At 37.9% G+C, this 20,739-nt stretch overlaps 1 protein-coding gene across 7 annotated transcripts in view; it reads left to right on the top strand.

Moving 5' to 3' along the window:
• SUCLG2 (succinate-CoA ligase GDP-forming subunit beta) overlaps positions 1–20,739 on the top strand; it is a 312,483-nt gene that overhangs the window by 133,545 nt on the left and 158,199 nt on the right. For all 7 annotated transcript variants that reach the window (XM_073787531.1, XM_073787530.1, XM_073787534.1 and 4 more), the window contains 3 exons: positions 6,615–6,711; positions 15,907–16,068; positions 18,425–18,567. In XM_073787531.1, the coding sequence (XP_073643632.1) occupies positions 6,615–6,711; positions 15,907–16,068; positions 18,425–18,567 (402 nt within the window). The remainder of the gene's footprint in view (positions 1–6,614; positions 6,712–15,906; positions 16,069–18,424; positions 18,568–20,739) is intronic.

Below are 20,739 nucleotides of genomic sequence, written 5' to 3'. Positions count from 1 at the left end.
ATTATATCCCTTGGTTTCAAAGACAGAAAAATCACCCTCTGAGCTATTAATATTAAGGGAGAGAGTCTGTCTTGAGCATCACAGTCCTGCACTGCCCTTGGTCCTGCCCATAGAGCCTGATTTTATGTCTACGTAGGCAAGCTTCCTTATCTCACAATTAAATCAGAAGAATTTACTGGCTATTGTTTTCCTCTTCCAGGAGCCACCTTGATAACCCTTCATCCTCTGTGTGCATGCGTGTGTGTGTGTGTGTGTGTGTGTGTGTGTGTGTGTGTGTGTGTGTTGTCCTAGAGCTCTAGGATTGTTATAGTTTCCTTTAATGTAGTTGGGTAACGTTCCTCCAGTAAAACAGTCAGTTGTGCACTCTTTTTTTTCCTGCCTTTACTTTTTCTTTTAATTGATTCTATCTCTAGAAGTTTAAAGGGTAACAATAAGGCAAGTCCTAGAAGGGTGAAGCAGAATAAAACTTTAAAATATATTTGTTTCAATTAGAGAGAACAGCACTTACTTGAGGACTGAGGAAAAGGCTCCAGTGGAAAGCTAAAGGTTCAAAATGGTAGTAGGAAGCAGGATCATCGGGGACTAAACCTCAGTAGGAAATAGAAAGGACCAGGCTTCAGTGGACAGCTAGAGGAATTAATTGTCGTTTCCGAGACTGGCAAAGAGACGCCAGGTTAGTGACCTGCTGAAAAAGAGATAATGGAGGGTTTGTGGGTAAGGGCTGCAGTGGTTGGTTTCACTTCCTGAGTATGAGGCCACTAACTATATTAGCTGATATTTGAGATTTATTTAATGGCTTCTTGTGTCTGGGTGGTGGTCACGGAGAGCCACTCTCCATGTAGTCACTGTGTTCTAGCCACACTGTCCTACAGTCAGTTCCAGAATGTGCTCAGTAACCCTGTTTACATCCTCTGTACCCCTTGTAACATCTGTATTTCTCTTGGACATTTGCAGTCACCTTTGATGGATTCTCATCCACACCACAGCAGGGACTTGGTGAATCTTGCTTACTACTGTGTTGCCAACAAAGTGCTTGGCAAATATATTAGATGCCCAAGAAACATCTGTCATATGCATGAATAAGTGAAATAACACATCTAGGATGTCCACTTGGAAGAGATTCCTAGGGAGTCAGGGATGGGTAGCTGTAAGTGACAAGAGAATAAATTCGGAGTGGATAAAATCTGCTGACCACATGGCTTGAAAACTCAGGAGGTAAACATAACAGAGTTCTAGAGAAGGCAATAACAGTATTATGTACACCATCAGTCCCTCCCCCAACATAATGTAAGAGACAATTAAGTTATTTATAGCTCTTAAATGACTGACTCATGTTTTCCCAGTACCCTAAACACTCTAGGTTTTAAGTGAGTTATCTATGGAAGAAAGATGAACATGCAAGTTCTCAGGGGTCATTAGTAGCTATATTGTCATTATATTTTTGACTTAATATACTGAGGAAAGTAAAGAAGTGTTTTAAATCAGGTTTTTTTTTTTTTTCCCTTTTTTCATTGTTGTCTCTATGAAAGGCTTTAAATCTTCATTTGCTCAGCAAAGTTGGACCAAGGTCATCTGCTGAACCCTGGCGAACAGAGGTGATAACTAGCCATTGTTTCCTAGGGGCTCAGAGGGCAGTGGTCGGCCTTCTGACGGTGAACACAGGAGGAGGGGGTGTGAAGGAGAGAGAGAGAGATGTCAGCTGTAGTTGTGTCCAGATGTGTTCATCTGGGCCCCCCGTTTATATTCGTACAGTAGAACGTGGAACGCATGGCGTAGCAGCATGGGGAACTTTTGGGGCTGTAGATTGAGGGATCTCTGCTTTACAGTGCTTCCTCCAGTCATGGGGCCCAGTGTACTGTGAGCAGAGGAGCCACCTGAGAGGAGAAAACATTTATTTAAAGGATCAGCCATTGGTGATCTTTTGGTAAAGAAATGGTATCTTAGAGGCCCCTCGACTCAATGTGACTTTGAAAGTTACTTGATTTTCATTTAGGATGTGGTTTGGGCCTTGGAGGTGCCTCACTCATGGACAAACGACATATAAAATGATTCTCTTATAAAATTATTAATATCTTTCCTGTGACTCATGCCTGTTGTCTCTAAAATATGATGTATTAATATTAGGTTTAACCAAAAATAAACATCATCCTGTGTAAAAACCTACCAAGTATATGTTCCTCGTGAAAATACACTTCAGCAAGAGCTGACTGAAAAGACTGAAGCCATGGGAAAACTGAATATGACTAAAATCCGCAAGTTCCTCAAGCATCTCTTATCATCTATACTATTCATTTCTAAAAACATAGGCACCATGAATTGGTAGCATGCGCCTCTAGGATTTAAGCTGATGAAAATATCCGATAAACCAAGTTAATACAAGCTCATTAACCCTTCTGGGTGTGGTTTGTACCTCTGGCTACCTTTAAGGACCATATATGAATGGTGATGATATTAATTCCTGGAGTGCAAGAGAAGTTTTTCAAAATTTTTTTTAACCTGTTAAAACATTTTTGAAGACATTGGTAAATTTGTCGGGGTTTCGTGCATATGGCCCTCACGAAATTTGATGTTAGGCATTTAATTTTTTTGATTGCTTAACAAATAACCGTAAAATAACATTAATCGTGGCAAAAAAGAAACAAAACAAATATTCCGTACAGCATGGTTACTGAGGAAGTAGGTGGCAGTGGCAAGCTGGCCAACTGCACATTTACTAGCAGGATGTTTTCTTTGACTGCGTTTAATCTGTCTTTTAAATTTGAACACATTTAGAAAGCAGGAGAGCCAGCTCAACTTGCCACAGGCCTTGCCATTTCCTATTATACACCCGGGCAGACTGACGGCGCTTTGCCTGGAGAGCCTTTGTAGTCATTTGGTGTATAGCCTCTGGAATAAGGCACGTTCTGTCTCCAAGCCAGGCTGGATCTCCCTTGTGGATATTACAACACAGATTGTATAACATATACCCCTTGTAGGTCTTACAGCATAGACCTAGTTATGCTTCAAAAAATGTTTATGGTCCACCTTTACACAATAGTAAACAATTGTAATAACGAATGCCCCCCCCAAGTGCTGTGTTAATGTATAACTACAATGGCAGTAACACGAGAAAATTCAGGCTTCATGCTAAGCTAGGTTAATATAAGCTTTAGAAGTTTTAAAGCAACCCAGGTGTTCATAGACAAATAAATGGGCAAAAAAAATGTAGTATATACATACAGTGGAAGGTTGTTCAGCCTCGCGAGATCCTGACACGTGCTGCAGTGTGGATGAGCCTTGAGGACATTTTGCTAAGTGAAATTAGCCAGTCACAAAAAGACAAACATGTATCATTCCATTTATATGCGGTATCTAGCGTAGTCAAAGACTGGTTGTTAGGGACTGGAGGAGGGGAGAATGGGAAGTTGATATTTAATGGGTACGGAGTTTCCGTTTTCAGGATTCTGAAAAAGTTCTGGAGCTTGGTTGTACAACATTGTGAGTGTACTTGACACTGATGAACTATACACTTAAAAATGGTTGAGTTTGTGAATTTTATGTTATGCGTATTAAAAAGTTTTGAAGTAGCTGGGATAAGATCTTATATATATATGCACACAGAAGTTATTTCTATTATGCAGTGTATCCTTATTATTAAATTAATGATTATTTCAACCATTATTTATTGTGTTGACTCTGCACAGAGGCTGAATGACTGTGGTGGATGCCATGGTGCCCAGGGTAGACATCATGCCTGTCTTATGCAGCTCACATTGCACGCTCATATTGATAACCTGGAAGATCCCTAAAAATACAAAAAATATTCAGCAGTGAGTCACTTATCTGCTCTACACTGTAACTCAAATAAAATCTGTTTGCATTTATAAAATTAGAGTAAACGTTAAATAAAGAAATTCTTAAAAAGTTTTTGAAAAAATAATGGTAGAATTGTGAGGGTGGGACCAACCTTTTTCAAGTCCAGCACAAAGCCAGAAGCCAAGAATGACATTATTATTATCAAATTTCCATGCAGCAGAAGTAACAAAAACATGGGCAAAAGATAAATGTTAAAGGGCAAAAATATTTGAAATTTCTATGAGATTAAGAGCTAAATTCCTTCATGTAAAAACGCCTCATATAAATTAAAATGAGAAATACTAAAATCTCAACAGAAGAATCGGCAAAATTCACAGCAGAGGAAATACAGATGCTTCAATATCATAGAGAAATGCTCAGATTCATTTACAGTAAGAGTGATTCAAATTAAAACCATATATGAGGTACCCATTTTTACCTAGCATTCTGAAAGATCCAGATAGCTGATGGTTGTGAGTAGAAAAACAACCTCTATGATGCTGGTTTGTAGAAGAGGACATTAGTGAAAGCCTTTACCAAGAACAATTTAATAAAATCTTTTATTATGTAAAATGCTCACCCATTTTTGTTCCACTCCAGGGAATATATCCTACAGATGTTTAATCATATATACGATATATATGTACAGATATAGGTAAGGCAGCATTTGAAGTAATGTCAAACTACTGGAAACCAAATGACCGTTATTTAAGAGACAGGTTAAATGAATTACGATACATCCATACAGTAAAATATCATGCAGCCATTTACAAGATGGCTCTCTTTGTGTTGCTGATGAAGGCCCTCTGAAACCTATTAATAAAGAAACAAGGTATAGAACCAAGTTGGGTTTCTTAAAAAAGATGAATGCAGAGTGTGCATACTTGCATATGCATAGCTGTATCTCTTTTTTTTTTTTTTGCGATACATGGGCCTCTCACTGTTGTGGCCTCTCCCGTTGTGGAGCACAGGCTCTGGACGCGCAGGCTCAGCGGCCATGGCTTATGGGCCCAGCCACTCTGCGGCATGTGGGATCTTCCCAGACCGGGACACGAACCCGTGTCCCCTGCATCGGCAGGCGGACTCTCAACCACTGCGCCACCAGGGAAGCCCGCATAGCTGTATCGCTTAACGAAACATCAAGCTGTAAGTGGCTGCTGCAGGAGGACAGATGGGGGCTACGTGGCTGGGGAGTCTGGTGAAGGTTCTGAGGGAGACCCTGGTGTACCTTGGGAATTTTGTATCATGTACATGTACTATCTAGCCAGAAAAAAAAAATATTAAAACATATTCAGTTTTACTCATTATGTTTGTTTATGTCCACTGGCTTTGAAATTAGTGTTTAAAGAAGTTTACACATGTATATACAATAAATTAAGATAATATGAATTACATACATCTCCAGGAGTTCTTTACTCAATACCAGAACAAAGAAATCACTCCTGGTATTTACCACAGTGGAACTTCATTCTAGGTAATTGGTTATGTAGGTGCTGTGAGAGCAGAGAAGTTTCAGAGTGCACAGAGAGGCAATGCAGAACTAAACAACAGCAGGAAATTGTTGCTACCTGTGTGCTCAAGGGACAAAGTGAGGCAGTGGTATTACTGGACTTTGGGATACAGAAGTTGGGACCCTGGTGGGAATTAAAGCCAGAGGAGACAGAAAGAAAGGGGTAGAAATACCCCTCTTTTTCCTTCCTCCCACCTCCTGCCTCTCACCGCTGCTTTCCATTGGCTGAACTGAAGCCAGCTGGCCCAGGAGCCTTGGAAACACAGCCTGAAAGTGTCAGCTCCCCTGATACAGAGTAGAGATGGGGAAAAGCCAGAAACGAATCTGAGGGCAAATAATGCAGGATGGGAACAATGAACAAAAATGTAGCAATGGGAAAACCATGGCTGGGAAATAAGACGGAGCCGAGAATGAGACCGAACCCCAGCATTCAGCCTTGATTGCACATGGCACAGTCTCACTGTGCTGCATCACAGGCTGTGTTCACTGCAGGTGCGAGCTTTCCAGGGTGCTGTCACGCCTCATTTGTGATTCTTCCCCAAGCCCCGGCTCACACAATGCCAGCCTGCTGTGACATGAGCAGTTAATAAATGTTGGTTGAAAAGAATGAATGAGCGAGTGAATTTCAAGCAGAGTGAGAAAGATGAAGTCAGGGACACAACACCAGGGAGACTGTGGATATTCTTGCTCTTTGTGGTTTATGCCTTTGGAACAAACGGTTTTTAGTTTGAACTGTGCTATTTAGAAAGTTTACCATTTGGGACTTTCATCTTCCTGTTTTGCAACCATTTCCATTAGACACTCAGTTAATTGTTTTTTCACAGATTATAGGTTTGGATTGATGAATATAATAACAGTTTTATTCCAGCCTAATAAGGAAAACCTTGTCAATATAAACTCTAGAAATCATGTTTACCTTTTACTTAAATGGAGCTTGTTTGTATTAATGATTGTAGCTCATATGGTGCTATAGCTCACCTAATAGGGGCATGATAATTTTCAAAAAGATTAAGAACGTTTTTAGGCCATACTGAAAATATTTTGTCTTCTTGATAATGGTATTTCCTGGTGTCTGGAGGAAAGGTGAGCAATTCCTTCTAATGAATAGCAATAGAAATTAAAATAATTATGCTTTTCTGTTTTTCCCTTCAGAAAACCTAAATGAAAATAAAGAGATAACTTGCTATTTTTAAGGTTTCATTAGTCCAGCAAAATAAATGTGGTTTTTTTACTGCTGTCATGTAATTTCATTTCACTTGATCACATTTAGGCTGCAGATCAAATTAAGAAGCTGTATAATCTCTTCCTGAAAATCGATGCTACTCAGGTGGAAGTGAATCCCTTTGGTGAAACTCCAGAAGGACAAGGTAAAAAAAAAAGAGAAAACAAATTAATGTAATTATTTATGCAAACTATAAATTGTACAAAAAGACTGTAGCAGCAGCCTTGCATTAATTTCCTTCAGTAATTTAATTTCTGCCATAGTTTCAAATGCTCCCATGATGCAGTTAAAGATTTCAGCCCTTGAGTCTGTTTGTAGCCAAATGCCAAGCCTCCAGGAAAGTTACTTCTTGTTTTATTTAGAAACATCCGTCCACCATCACCCCCTAGTTTTCATGCCCCTAACTGCTGCTACAGTTAGGTTGGATCAGGAGCCATAGCACTTGGGTGTAATGAATGCACCTGCTTTTATGGAACTGAAACTGTTTGAAGCTTTTTAGTTTACCTAAATCTGCATGTAATTCCACCTTGTGCCTCCTGGTGAAGTTATGTCATCATGGTGAAGCCTCGAGTGCCCCATTGTCAAACTCTTTCCTGTTACTTGGTTAGCAGCTTTCCCTTCAGGTGGGAGAAGGAGACATTTTTGTGGAGAAGGTTTTTTCTTCCCATTGGGTACTTGTAGTGTATCAATAACTGTCTTATATCTCAGCACCTACCACCCTTGCACCGTGTCTTGCATACAGCAAGTATTCAGTAAGGTCTTATTAATTTGATAGCAAAAGCTTGAAAATGTGCATGTGTTTATGGTGGGGGGGGTGGAATATCAAGGGGATAGGATAGTGATAACGTAAATTTCATGAACTTTGTCTTTTTTAGTATCTTTCAACACCAGTGTCTTGTTTGCTGCTTAGCATGTTGTGAGAAGACGGTAAATAAGGATTTGCCATTGGACTAATAAATACCCATTATGTGCAAATACAAATAAGTTCTAGACCAGCGTGGATGGTACAGTTTTTTCTCTTTAGTGTATTTCAGAGATTGTATAGTCAGACTCAGAAAATTTAAAATACCATGTCCTTGGAACCCAGAGAGGCCTGGGATTGCTGTGTTCCAGCCACATATGTGGGCTAAGCCTCAGTTTTTTGTTTGTTTGTTTGTTTTTGTTCGTAAATCCAAAAGAGTGGGTAAAAATGATACCTGTCTTGTAGGGCAGTTGTCTAAATGAGGTGATTGGTGTAAGCATCCAATGTTAGACACAAAATAGGCTGGCCCCTGACGTTCATAAAATGTATTCTTCTCAAGGAGTATAGAAGTAGTCCAGGAAAGGTATAGATTTTATATTTTTATCTATTTTTTTGTTTCGTTTTGTTTTTTGTTTTTAAAGATTTCAGATTAGGACAGGCAAAGAGCTCATGTTTAGGGAACCATTGAAATTAATAGGTTTCATGGTTTACACAAGTGACCACTAGATAAAATTCTGTGGTTGATCATTTATAAGCGAACTACCTTTATGCTTAAATATTTGAAAAATTGCATTTGGCTGTAAAATAATCAGTATTTGATATAGAGAGGAGAAGAAAATTGTTTCTGGAACTCATACATCACGCACGGTGATAAACTTTTATGTGTCTTCTTTTTTTATTGTTTATTATAACTCTGAAGAGTTAGGAGTTGTTATCTCCATTTTACAGAAGATTGAAGAATGAATTTGGCTCCCCATGGGCAGCTAGTTACTGGAGCTGGGATTCAAACCCTTGTCTTTTGGAGTCTGGTGTGCATGTTGATTCTGATATGCCAGACTAACTTATGGTGACCTGCCTTATTTTCTATTTTTTCCATCTTAAACTGTTAATTTGCTTTCATCAGAGTGATCTAGAAGTAGTCTCCAGTTTGGGAATATCAGTTAAAATTCATGCTGCATTGAGTGGCTGATAATTAAATCCAAGAGAGGAAGTTGAGTTTAAATTCTTAAAGGTCATATATTGCTTTTCAAGCTAATACGCACAAGCAACCTGGTTATTTCATATTAACAAAAAAAATTCAGCCATCAAGTGGGATAAAAATGTCATTTTCATTTATCCCTTTGGGAAGTTGTCGGTCACAGATTGTGGTCTGGCAGCAGGGAACAGGGCTACAAGAACCTTTTCCTAGAGAGTGTTTGTAAAACCTCGTAAAATCTGAAGTTTTCTTTTTAATTATTAAGAGAAAGGAAAATTATTGAGCTTTTTCAAAGGAATCATAAAATATATTCCATGTATATAGTTCATTGAAACATAAGTCTTATGTGATATTTTTAAGAGCAAAATTATCTTCAGCTATTAATTTGTTCATTGTACCATAAAAGTTCAGCTATTGAATTATAATCACAATTAAATAAGTGTGTTGGTTTATAACTCCTAATGAGCAGTAGTCAAATTAAACCCAATTAGGAAACGTTGATGAATGACCAAATGTACAAATTGATCTTCATCATTGTCACATTTCCCTAAAGCAATCCTTTATTTAGGAGCTGTAATAGTAGTCATTTCTACCTTAGCAATATTGACAATATTTATAATCAGAATACTTAAATTTTTTCTTTTAGATCAGTAATAGCAAAACATATAACCTTTCCCATTAAAACCTTGACGTAACAATTACTCTTTTAATTTAGAAGTTTAAGAAGCTTGGCATTACACCAAACTTTTTATTTTAAAAAGTTTTAAACTTATTCATTACACAATTTCTTTGTAAAAGAATTTCTTCAGTATTCTATTGCTTGATGAGGAACATTTTTAAAAATTCCAGGTGAATGGTCATATATATGCATAATAGATGACACACGGTTGAAAGAATAGCATTGGCCTTGATAACATCTACGCTGCTAGGTCACCAGTGGGGAATTTTTGGTACACTCCAAGAACGATTTTTTCCAATGTGATTAATAGTCTGATTCAAACAATATAAGTTGGCACTACTGACTGTAATGTAGTTTAGTGACTACTAGTTAGGATTATAATGGTTGTTAGTGACACAAACCTGCATCAGCCTAGTTTTTGTTAAAAAGCCCCCTGGGGAGGTGGGTACTTACTTTACTTGTGTTACAGAGAAGTTTAAGGAGTAGACTGGCTTAAGGTATGAAGGTAATCAGGGATTCTCTGGTTGCCCAGTGCTGCTTGCCTCTAACTCGGCATCTTTGTCAGCCAGCGCCTCTGGAGCTGTCAGCCAAGATGGCTCTCAGTTTTCATCATTCTCCTCCAGCAACAGTAACAGTCCTTTCAGACGATGCTGATTGGCCCTGCTTGGGTCACATGTGCACACCTAGACCATTCACTGAGCTGGAATCACATGGTGAGAAAAAGGCTGTTTCGCAAAGGAAAAAGGGACATTGAGTTAAAACATGTCTATGAGAATGACAACTTTTATTGAAATGAAAGCAAACAAATAGAAAGAAATGAACTATTTTCCTTGCTTGTCCAATTGCAGTGCCAGATTTAATTCATTAAACCTGTAGCCAAGTAAAAAGCAAGGTTTTTTTAAATTTTTTAATTATTTACCTATCTTCATTTACTTGTTTTGTAAGCCACTGTGAGATTTTATATCTTATTTCTTTTCATCCCACTCTCAGCCAGATCTGCCTGCACACAGACTCGTTTCTTTGGTATCTTTAAAACAATGTTTCTCATTGGGGAGAGTGGGCATTTCGTTCCCCAGGGGCTGTTTGGCAATGTCTCGACACATTTTTTTACTAAAATATAATTGACATTCAAGATTATACTGGTTGCAAGTATACAACACAGTGATTTGATTTATATCTATGTCTATCTAGTGAAATGATCACCACAGTGAATCTAGTCAACATGCTTTTTTACTTGTCACAACTTAGGGTGCAGGATGCTACTTGCTTCTAGTGTGTAGATGCCAGAGATGCCACTAAACATTATACAATGCACAGTGCTGTCCCTCTCATAAGAAAATGATCTCACTCAATATGTCAGTAGTCCTGAGGTTAAGAATTCCTGTTCTAAGCCATCTTCATCAGTTGGAGGTGAAATCCATTCACTGAGCTAAAGGAATTAAACCCAATTTAAAACTGACTATCTGGCCAAGATTCCAGGAGAATTAAGGCTGGGTGATCCAAAGTTAAGTGGCACATCAAATTCCTTTCTTTCTTCAGATTAATTTCCCTAAATAACCACCCTGTGTTAGCAAGTGCCCATGTTGTTGGTGGGTGTTTCTCTCTTTATACACAAGACTATTTTCAAGAACATTCTCAGTTCTCTACCTTCCTCTGAAGCTCCCTCCCGCCTAGTGTCTATTTTTCTCTTTTCACAGCAACTAAAGAAAAGTTCTCAAGAGTATACAACTCTTGAAATTAACATTTAACGGAAAGTGGACTAATTTGGAAGTATCAGCGTTTTAAAGCCATCTTGGTAAAGCACATTTCAGTAGCACGTTATGGTTATTTATCACAAATCGAATTCAGTACATTACTTGAAGACAGATGATTTTCCAAAATAATTATGACAAGTCTTATTTCCTGCTGTTTTGTTTTGTTTCTTTTATGTGTGAGTCTCCCCTCTGAAATGTATTTTTCTTTTGTTTAATTCTGTGGCACAGTCTTCTGTTAAAACTCTAGGGTCAGAGGCCGCTAACTGCCAGTCACGTTCTCAGTTCGTTATTGAGGTTGTTGAATTAGCAGCTCACAGAATTTCACACCATTAAACAAAACAACAAAAACACCCTATGAATATAAGTACTGCAGCTTTCTTTGATATTTGTTCAGAAGGAAAATTCATTTTGTATAATCTATCAAGCATATAACAATATGCTTTTGATGGTGAAAATTGTTTTATAAATATTAATAGGTGTGTTTTTTTCACCCACTTTGTACACAGAATGGCCTTTGTTCGAGTTGAATTTTCTATAGAATTGAGGTTTCATTAATGTGACATTGAAAAGTTTAATATCTGAACCAAGCTCAGCACCTCCAAAAATACATTTTACCATAGTTTATTGTCTTATTAAATGAAAAAGCCAAGGTCTGAGCAAGGAAGTTTATTTTATTGTGCTATTGTTGGCATAGCCAATCCTTTTTTTTTTTTACATCTTTATTGGAGTATAATTGCTTTACAATGTTGTGTTAGTTTCTGCTATATAACAAAGTGAATCAGCTATATGTATACGTATATCCCCATATTCCCTCCCTCTTGCGTCTCCCTCCCACCCTCCCTATCCCACCCCTCTAGGTGGTCACAAATTACGGAGCTGATCTCCCTGTGCTATGCAGCTGCTTCCCACTAGCCATCCATTTCACATGTGGTAGTGTAGATATGTCAATGCTGCTCTGTCACTTTGTCCCAGCTTACCCTTCCCCCTTCCCGTGTCCTCAAGTCCATTCTCTATGTCAGTGTCTTTATTCTTGTCCTGCCCCTAGGATCATCAAAATCTTTTTTTTTTAATTCCATATATATGTGTTAGCATACAGTGTTTGTTTTTCTCTTACTGACTGACTTCACCCTGTATGACAGACTCTAGGTCCATCCACCTCACTACAAATAACTCAATTTTGTTTCTTTTTATGGCCAAATAATATTCCATTATATATATGTGCCACATCTTCTTTACCCATTCATCTGTCGATGGACAGTTAGGTTGCTTCCATGTCCTGGCTATTGTAAATAGTGCTGCAGTGGACATTGTGGTAACGTGACTCTTTTTGAATTAGACGATCCATTTTTAACCCGCCAGTTCTGAAAGTGTACTTGGAGGGGTCTTGCAGGGGGAAATTAGCATATAACAGTCAATCAGTATTCAGGGATTGATCTACTCCTTTTGTGCAAGCTGGAAGTTTTGGTTTATTTTGTTTGTCATACTTTTTTGTTTTCACACTAGTATGATGAACTTTCCTAAGTTTCTCCCTCACTCATACAAATATGATACCTGTGACTATTTTTTCAGTTGTTAAAGTAGGATACAAATGTGATGAGAACTGTGGCTTAGCTGGGATTGGCAATCTTTTTCTGTAAAGGGCCAGTTAGTAAATATTTGGGGGCCATTTAGTCTCTATTGCAGCCACTCATCTCTGCTGTTGTTTTGGGACAGCAACCACAGAGGTGTGTAAATGAATGGTTGTGACTGAATTCCAGTAAAACCGCATTTACAAAAACAGGCAGTGAGCTGGCCCAAGGGCTGTACTCTGCCACTGCCTGACTTAGAGTCTCACTTGGGGCTTTTAGACCATCTGTAGCCTCCCTGGCCTTATGCAACGGTGTGGTGTGATTCAAGGATCACCAGAGTCATCTCTTTCATCATCATCCTTTAGGCAAAATCTCCTTCTCTGTCAGTTCCAAAGCCTGAAATGCCAACCATTAAAATCCTTCCTGTGGGAAAATTCTGATGTACTCAGAAGATCGTATTTTTATTGAAAACCATAGGTAACCTGTACATGTGTAAACTCCAGTAGGCATTAGTTTAGATGTACTCTAAACAGAATTCTAGGATTATAAGGGAATGGGACAAAGTACAGGTCATTTTTAGTGATAGGAAGAGAAGAGAATCCAGTAGCCTGGGCCATAAGGACCTATCGTATTTCTGAAGCCCTAAGAAAGCACTGTGCATGTAGAGGATGGCATTGGTAATAATAAAAATAACCAGTGAGTGGCAGCTGTCAGTGAGGCTCAGTGCTTTGCATGCATCCTCCCTTTCCTTCAATACAGTGCAGTAGAAAATACTCTGGTCCCCATTTGATGACAAGGCCACTGGGCTTAAGAGACACGATGGACCCCTGGTTAGGAAGTGTGAGAGTTATAATTCATGCCCAGGTGTTTTTGATGCCAGAGTCTGCGTTAAATGGTCAAGTTCAAGGGAAAACTTTCATAACATTATGAACTGAGATTGTAAGGCAGGAAAGCACTTTGTATGTTTGGGACCATTTTAAAAATATTGAGCAGGTTTAACAAATATGTGTCTAACATAATCCATGTACCTCCTTAAAATGCTTTATCCCCCCCTCTAGCGCCACCCTCCCCCCAAAAGATTTAGGCATTAATGGTGGCAATTCAGTTTTGGATATTTTTCATTACTCCTTACAGTTGCCTTACTTACTTCCTATTGATGTAGTGTTTTTAATTTCTAAAAGCACTTGGACATACATACATTGACCTAATTATGTTGTTTACTTTTCTCTACGGAGGGAGAACAGTTGGCAAGGGACCATAGTAGATACACCTTTTTTCCTACCTATGGATAACCCTATCATCCCACAGTCACTATCTTTAGGTCCTAGGTTAACTCTAAAGTTCTCTCAAGGTGGTCCCCAAATAGTGAACTCATTTCTGTACTTGGCATACATATCATATTACAAGAAAAAGAGTCTTTTGAAAATCTGACTTTGCAGGCATTGAGCTGGGACTGCCTTCTGCGCTTTGCATACATATCCATTAATTACGCTCTCTCTCAAGTAGCTTGTAACTGTAGTCTTTGTAAGGGGCAAAGATCAGCCTGGACCTGTTTTCATTTACTGGTTTATTAACCTTGACCAAGAATTCTTTTATTTGAAACTCTTCACTTAGGAAGTCAATTTGATAGCATTTGCCCATTCATTCTGAACATGTTGGTTTCAAGTAATCTTGCCAGTGAGTAATGGAGGAGCTAAAATTACTAATAAATTAATTAATATATACTTGTAAACCCAATGGAAAGCCAACAATGATGTTGCTTTCCTATCGATTTTTATACTAGTCATTAATTGCTGAGAAAATGCTACTGTAGCAAGCAGAAAACATTGGCCAATTCCTTTGGTAATGTAGGATTCCATCTTTAAGATTTCAGTATTCTGGAAAGTAATTACTCATTTGCTCTGTATATTCACAATGTGTGGGTAAAGGGGTTGGACATTTTGTGGCAACACAAAGGACTCAGGCAGACATTAAATTCCATTTAAGATTCTCCCTTGTCAGTCAGTGTTACTTTAAGTAATTTGTGATTTGGACTTTTATATATGCTGAGAATTCTTAGATGTTAATATGATAATTCTGCATGGATTTGTACCAAAGTGCTCAATTATTGTGGTAGAGAGACCCTTGGAAAAACCCTCTACCTGGGGTCTTTAACTCCAGGATGCTACAATATAACAATATTTTCTTTTCATAGGAAGCAAGTGGGACTAACAGACCATGGTCATTACTTTAGAGTGAAATATATGAAGGTGGTTCTTTCCCTGTGAAGAGTTAGGTGCCTATCAGCAATGCTGGAGGAGGACGGGTAATACCTAAATTCATGGTCAGAGATCCCTGCCTGTCGATATCCCAGGCAGGGTAAAAGAAGGTTATGATGGAACGTCATCATAGACAATTACTTTCTACTCTAAGGGATCTAATAAAAGAGATCAGATCCAAGACACCAAGCACACCACCCATCCCCACTGCAGTCGCTACCTGATTGTACATGTGGAAGATCTGTAAATCAAGGAAAACTCTGTAGTCCCTCCCTGTCGCTGAGCGGGTTTCACTGTGTCCAGGGCTCCTAGCCAGTAAAAAGAGTTAGAGATTTCTGCCAGCACCAGAGGGTGGAGACCGTGGTGCTAATAATGCCTGGCGGCATTCCATTGTAACTGACTAGTCTTGGTCTCTTAATGTTTTGTATCTTGAATCGCAAGAGTCATAAGATGGTCCTGCTCACATCAAGATGATGGTCTAGCTTTAGCAGACCCCAGAGTAAGTGTATCAGCAGTCTAGGGATTGTTGTTTCCATTTTTCAAATAAGAAAACTGAGGTCCAGAAAGAAAGTAGGTTATTTTTATCAAAATTACAAATTTAGTTAAGGATCAAATAATTTTAAAAATCTATTCATTCTGGCCTGGTGTTCTTTCCACTATATCTTCTAGACATATCAGTGAGGATACTGATTAAATAAAAACTTCACTTTGCAACATCAAAAGAAGGACGTAGGGGGACAGCATTAAGCGTTATTGTCTAGTCTCTCCTTGCATTGAAGTGAAAGGTTAAATACTAAAAATAAGAACTGTAATAAAAATTGCAAATCAAATCTGTATGTAACTATGCCAGTCTGTAGCTTTTAATGAGTAATGGCAACTTACATTGTTATTTTATAGAAACCAACAGATATAAATTATTATGCTTTTTATTAGGATGTAAATCCCTTGAAAACAGGGACCATGTCATATTTGTCTTAGTAGCCTTAAAGTTTAAAGGTCAAGAAAGCCATAACAGCTTCTCCTGCCTGAAGCATGAGAAAAAATAACAATATTTGACTTTCTTTCTCCTGCACTTGTCAGCCTGAAGAACTTAATTTATAGATCCTTAGGAGATATTTAGGTATGTTTCTTTTTTCTTTATTAGTTGTCTGTTTTGATGCCAAGATAAACTTTGATGACAATGCAGAATTCCGACAAAAGGACATATTTGCTATGGACGACAAATCAGAGAATGAACCCATTGAAAATGAAGCTGCCAAATACGACCTAAAATACATAGGACTGGACGGGAACATTGCCTGCTTTGGTAAGAAAGCAGTTATATCAAAAGAATTATTTGTGGATTTTTGCAGAATTTAGGGCCCCTTGGTTTCTGAAATGTTATTTCCCAATAGCAAGTAAACATATGAGATTTTTGTAGCCAAACACTTAAGAAACAACCCAAAATTTCTTCCCAAAGTTCATTTTGGCTGGTGGTCACCAGTTTAAAGCAGGGTTTCTCACTTCTGGCACTATGAACATGTTGGGTTGGATAATTCTTGACTGTGGGGCGCTTTCCTGTGCTGCATTGTCACCAGTTGTGACAACCAGAAATGTCTCCAGACATTACCTTTTGGTAAGCACAGTCACCCCAGTTGAGGACCACAACATTAAAGTATTTCAGTTAAACTTTGATTAGTAAAGGTCAGAACTTCTGCTACTCTAGTCAATGTTAATACGCTAGGAATTATTCTGAAATCTTGGTTTAAGATAAATTGCTTTCTTAGAGGAAGTAGAAGAGAATGAATACTTTAATCATTATACTAAAGTTTCAGGTGCTGTGAAAACCAAATGATAAAATGTTTACTCCATTATGTCAGTTTATTAATAAGACAGTTGATTTTATCATAGTCATCTAAATTTGTAAAATTGGCTTATTAGCAGAGATAAGAATGGGTCTAGAGAGGCAGTACAATTTCTGCATTGTCCATAGTATGGTACTGAGATTTATATACTTCTCTGTTTCTGGTGGAAGCAATTCACTGCACTTGAAACCGAGGTCTTAATCTCAATGGAATTAAAATAAAAAAGATTTGTAGCTCATTAAACCAGCAGTATCATTATATTCAGAACTGAACAGACCTCATCCAGTAGTTTGCTGTTCAATACAATAGAAAATGACACCCAATTACGAGTGATACCAAAGGCTCTTGCTTTGTTTTGGAGCAAAAACTCTAATGTACCAGATCGCTCACATCATTCTGATCTTGATAAGTTAATATGCTCTCAATATTTGTAGGCGTTTAGAAAGGGGAAACATATAATGGTGTGTTTAGAGCAAATTAAATACATATTCTTTGTAGCCTCTATAGGAGTGTGCATGATTTGGCCAAGATAGCAGTCTCAAAAGCTACAATTAACACATTTCACATGGTTTTAAGATCATATATGAATGACTTTTATTTTAGTTGTCCCAGACTTAATTAAATTAGTCACAGTTCATAGGCTTACTTGAGGAATTCAGGGGTCAGAAAAAGTGAAAGCTACTTTACCTGGAGAGTTTTTGCTGTGTTCAACACTTTTTTGGCACTTTCTAACCTAAGGAAAGCAATTTCCTATAATTAAGCTTAAGAAGCAAAAGAAGTGCAGTTGATCAATAAAACTTCGCTCTGGAAAATAAAAATTTTTATGTTAAAACTCTTTCCTTGGTTTCTTAAGAAAAGCTACTGGGATGCTGGCAACATTTTGGTTCTAGTTTTAATGATCAGGTTGCTAGTGAGCATTTCTTACATTAATTTGAAACAGGAATGGGGGTTAGGAATGTTGTTTTAATGCTGTAATTTGTTCATTTGCTTTCTAAGTTTCTCAGAGAACGCATAAACTTGCATGGTTGTGCTAAGTGTAAAATAGTGTGGAGTCCTATTGAAGTTCAGATCCCTGTGGTTCAACCCCAGAGGGATGCCACATTCAAAGGAGCATATTGTCAGCAAGCAAAAAATTGAAAGAATCACATTCTTTACTCAAATCTCTTAAAGAATATTAAAAAGAATGTAATTCATAAGCTCTAGCAACTTTTCATATCCTTTTTCCTCTCTTTTGCAGTTCTCTTAAACTCCATACTTTCCAGAACCTAAAACTCCTTCCTCTACTAATCGTCCAAATTTATTACTTACTTAAGCTATTCCCTTCTTTGTGTTTCCCAGATTGATTTAACTTCTCAATAAATTCTTCTTCCCATTCCCAGGTCTTTTTGTTTATTCTTTCTATGCACATTTCCTGATTATTCTTTTTTTTTTTTTGGGGGGGGGGGATGGTACGTGAGCCTCTTACTGTCGTGGCCTCTCCCGTTGCAGAGCACAGGCTCCGGACGCGCAGGCTCAGCGGCCGTGGCTCACGGGCCCAGGGGCTCCGTGGCATGTGGGATCTTCCCGGACCGGGGCATGAACCTGTGTCCCCTGCATCGGCAGGCGGACTCTCAACCACTGCGCCACCAGGGAAGCCCAACAGTCCTGATTATTCTTAAAGTCTATGAATTTATCTGGCTGAATAGAATTCCAAGCAGGGTGGAAATTGGCCTAGTAAAATCAGGGCTCTCTTTTAGCAATATGGGGGAGGGACAAAATTTATGCACCCTTTCATGTTGTTAAATTTATCCTGTCTTGTGTGCCATTTGCATTTCACAGTGAATGGTGCTGGACTCGCCATGGCTACCTGTGACATCATTTTCCTGAATGGTGGGAAGCCAGCCAACTTCTTGGATCTTGGTGGTGGTGTAAAGGAATCTCAAGTATATCAAGCATTCAAATTACTCACAGCTGATCCTAAGGTAACCTCTCTCTTTGTAGGGGAGATTGCATGATGTAATGATTTCTCACCATCAACATCTACCTTGTTCCTGCTGCTAAGGGTTAATAAGCCAACCCATGTACTTTGCAGCCCCAGGTGCATATCCTGCCTTATATCTCATTGGAATGCATGATGGTTTAAATCATCTGGGTGAAAGGTTTATAAGTGCCCCTAGGATTTTATTTCAGGGTATGTGCTTACAAAGTTCTGGGAGGTAGAAGGAAATTTTTTTAAAAAGTGTAGTGCAAATAATGAAACATTGGTTGGCATGAAATATTTTTTGGGTCCTTCACAGTGAAGCGATTAGTTCTACGCTTATGTGACTTAGAGAGGACTGAGTCTCAGATTCCTTTCATAACGATGCTGAAGATATTATAAGATTAAGACAGAAGAAAGTTACAGGCTTATAATATTATATATTACTGGAAAATAATGACCCCACCTCCTTCGATATGCTTTTCAATTTTCATCTCTGACAATTACAGACGTTACAGTTTGTAACATATGCTCTAAGTAGCATATAATGTTGTTTCATGGGCATCTTCTTAACTAGAATGTAGCTATCGTACTCATGCTAGGTGCATAGAAGGTATTCAGTAAATATTTAATCAATTTAAGTACCAGTATGGTTTGTTTCCATTGTAGGTATTCAGTTGTCTATGATAACACGATTTAGGTGGATATTATTATATTGAAAAGACTAGTATTTTTTGAATATCTGATATATGTCATTTAATTCTCTTCACAGTTCTTTGGGGTAGTGTATATAGCACAACCATATGATTGTAAATTTTATTTGAGAATCATTATCTTAATATTGTTAATATGTGACACATTCTCTTGGTTCCTGACATATCTGAAGACATAGGAAATCTGAACCATCACTAAGAAAATCATGAATGAAAACAATATCAGATTCTTTTTAAAGAAATGTTGTCTGAACTTAATATGGAAGCTTCCCACTCATAAATAGACTGGCATTTGGGGTCTCATGTGCATGCAGTTTTTTTGTCTTAGGTTAGTGGTATGCTTGTCTGTTTTCATTATGACTTAGTTGGTAACCTTATGTTTTTGCTGTCTTTTCCTTCTGATTCACATACACACACATAAAATTGTTAAACAATATTAGCAACGTATCTTCATTGCTCTAGGGTTGTTCAGGAATAGCAAAGTCACTGAAGTCCAAAGTCACCCAGCCGTGAAGTGTCTGCAGTTGATTTTTCTGTTTACAGAAGCACCTCGTTTTCATTGGTTAAGTAGGAATATTATCAGAGGCTCTGTAATCATTCATTAATTCATTTATCCCTCCTTCCTACTCCTTTCTAAGGGAAGAATAATTTTTATCCCAGGGATTTTCAAACCATTTGAAATCTGTAAATACCATGGACGTAATACACAGCTCTTTAAACTGCTTGAACTACAAAGTACCCAGAGGACAGGGAACTGTAATGAAATACTGTACATTTAGTGAAACTCAGTGCTGAGAATTAAAGAGAACCAACAAAGGATTAAACCTAACAGGACAATCATTGCATTTTCTTTGGAATATCTTTTCTTAGGGGCTGATCCTGAATTTTAATTTCATAAAAGTACAGGAAGGGAATGAAAAATCACTTGGAGAGCTTTTTTTATTTTTGTTTTTGAAAAAAAACAATCTCTTCAAAAACGTTGACTTTACCCTATAGAATATTTTCAAATGCTTGGAGTATTTAAACTTTTTTTGAGATTTGACTGTCATCTTGTATAGATAAAAGTATGTGGGAGTTATTTTATTTTTCTCATGCTATATCAGGAAAATGCATGCTTGGCTCATCTCACAGTACATTTTCCAAATCTTGAAATTTCAAAGCCCGTTAAAAAGCATAGAAATGTAATGGGTATTTTCAATCCTGGCACTGTGTCACAGATTTCAGAGAACAGAGGCTAGAAAATAGTATAGATGAATTGATTTCATCTTGCAAAGAAACTGATTATAGTTCTGGCAGTAATTATTTCAAGTAGAACCCCATCCATTTGCCCAGAAGTAGAGATTCCCGAGAGCCCAAAGCTAATTATTTCAAAGGTATTGATTTTCTTGTTAGATATAAAGATTAGTCAGTTGAATACACTGAAACTCAAAATTACAAAAGGCCTGTTGTTGTTAAACTTAAAT

This window comes from Tursiops truncatus, chromosome 10, assembly GCF_011762595.2.
Source record: "Tursiops truncatus isolate mTurTru1 chromosome 10, mTurTru1.mat.Y, whole genome shotgun sequence".
Taxonomy (NCBI): domain Eukaryota; kingdom Metazoa; phylum Chordata; class Mammalia; order Artiodactyla; family Delphinidae; genus Tursiops; species Tursiops truncatus.
The sequence above is the reverse complement of the archived record's forward strand: the minus strand, read 5'-3'. Positions and strand labels throughout refer to the sequence as shown.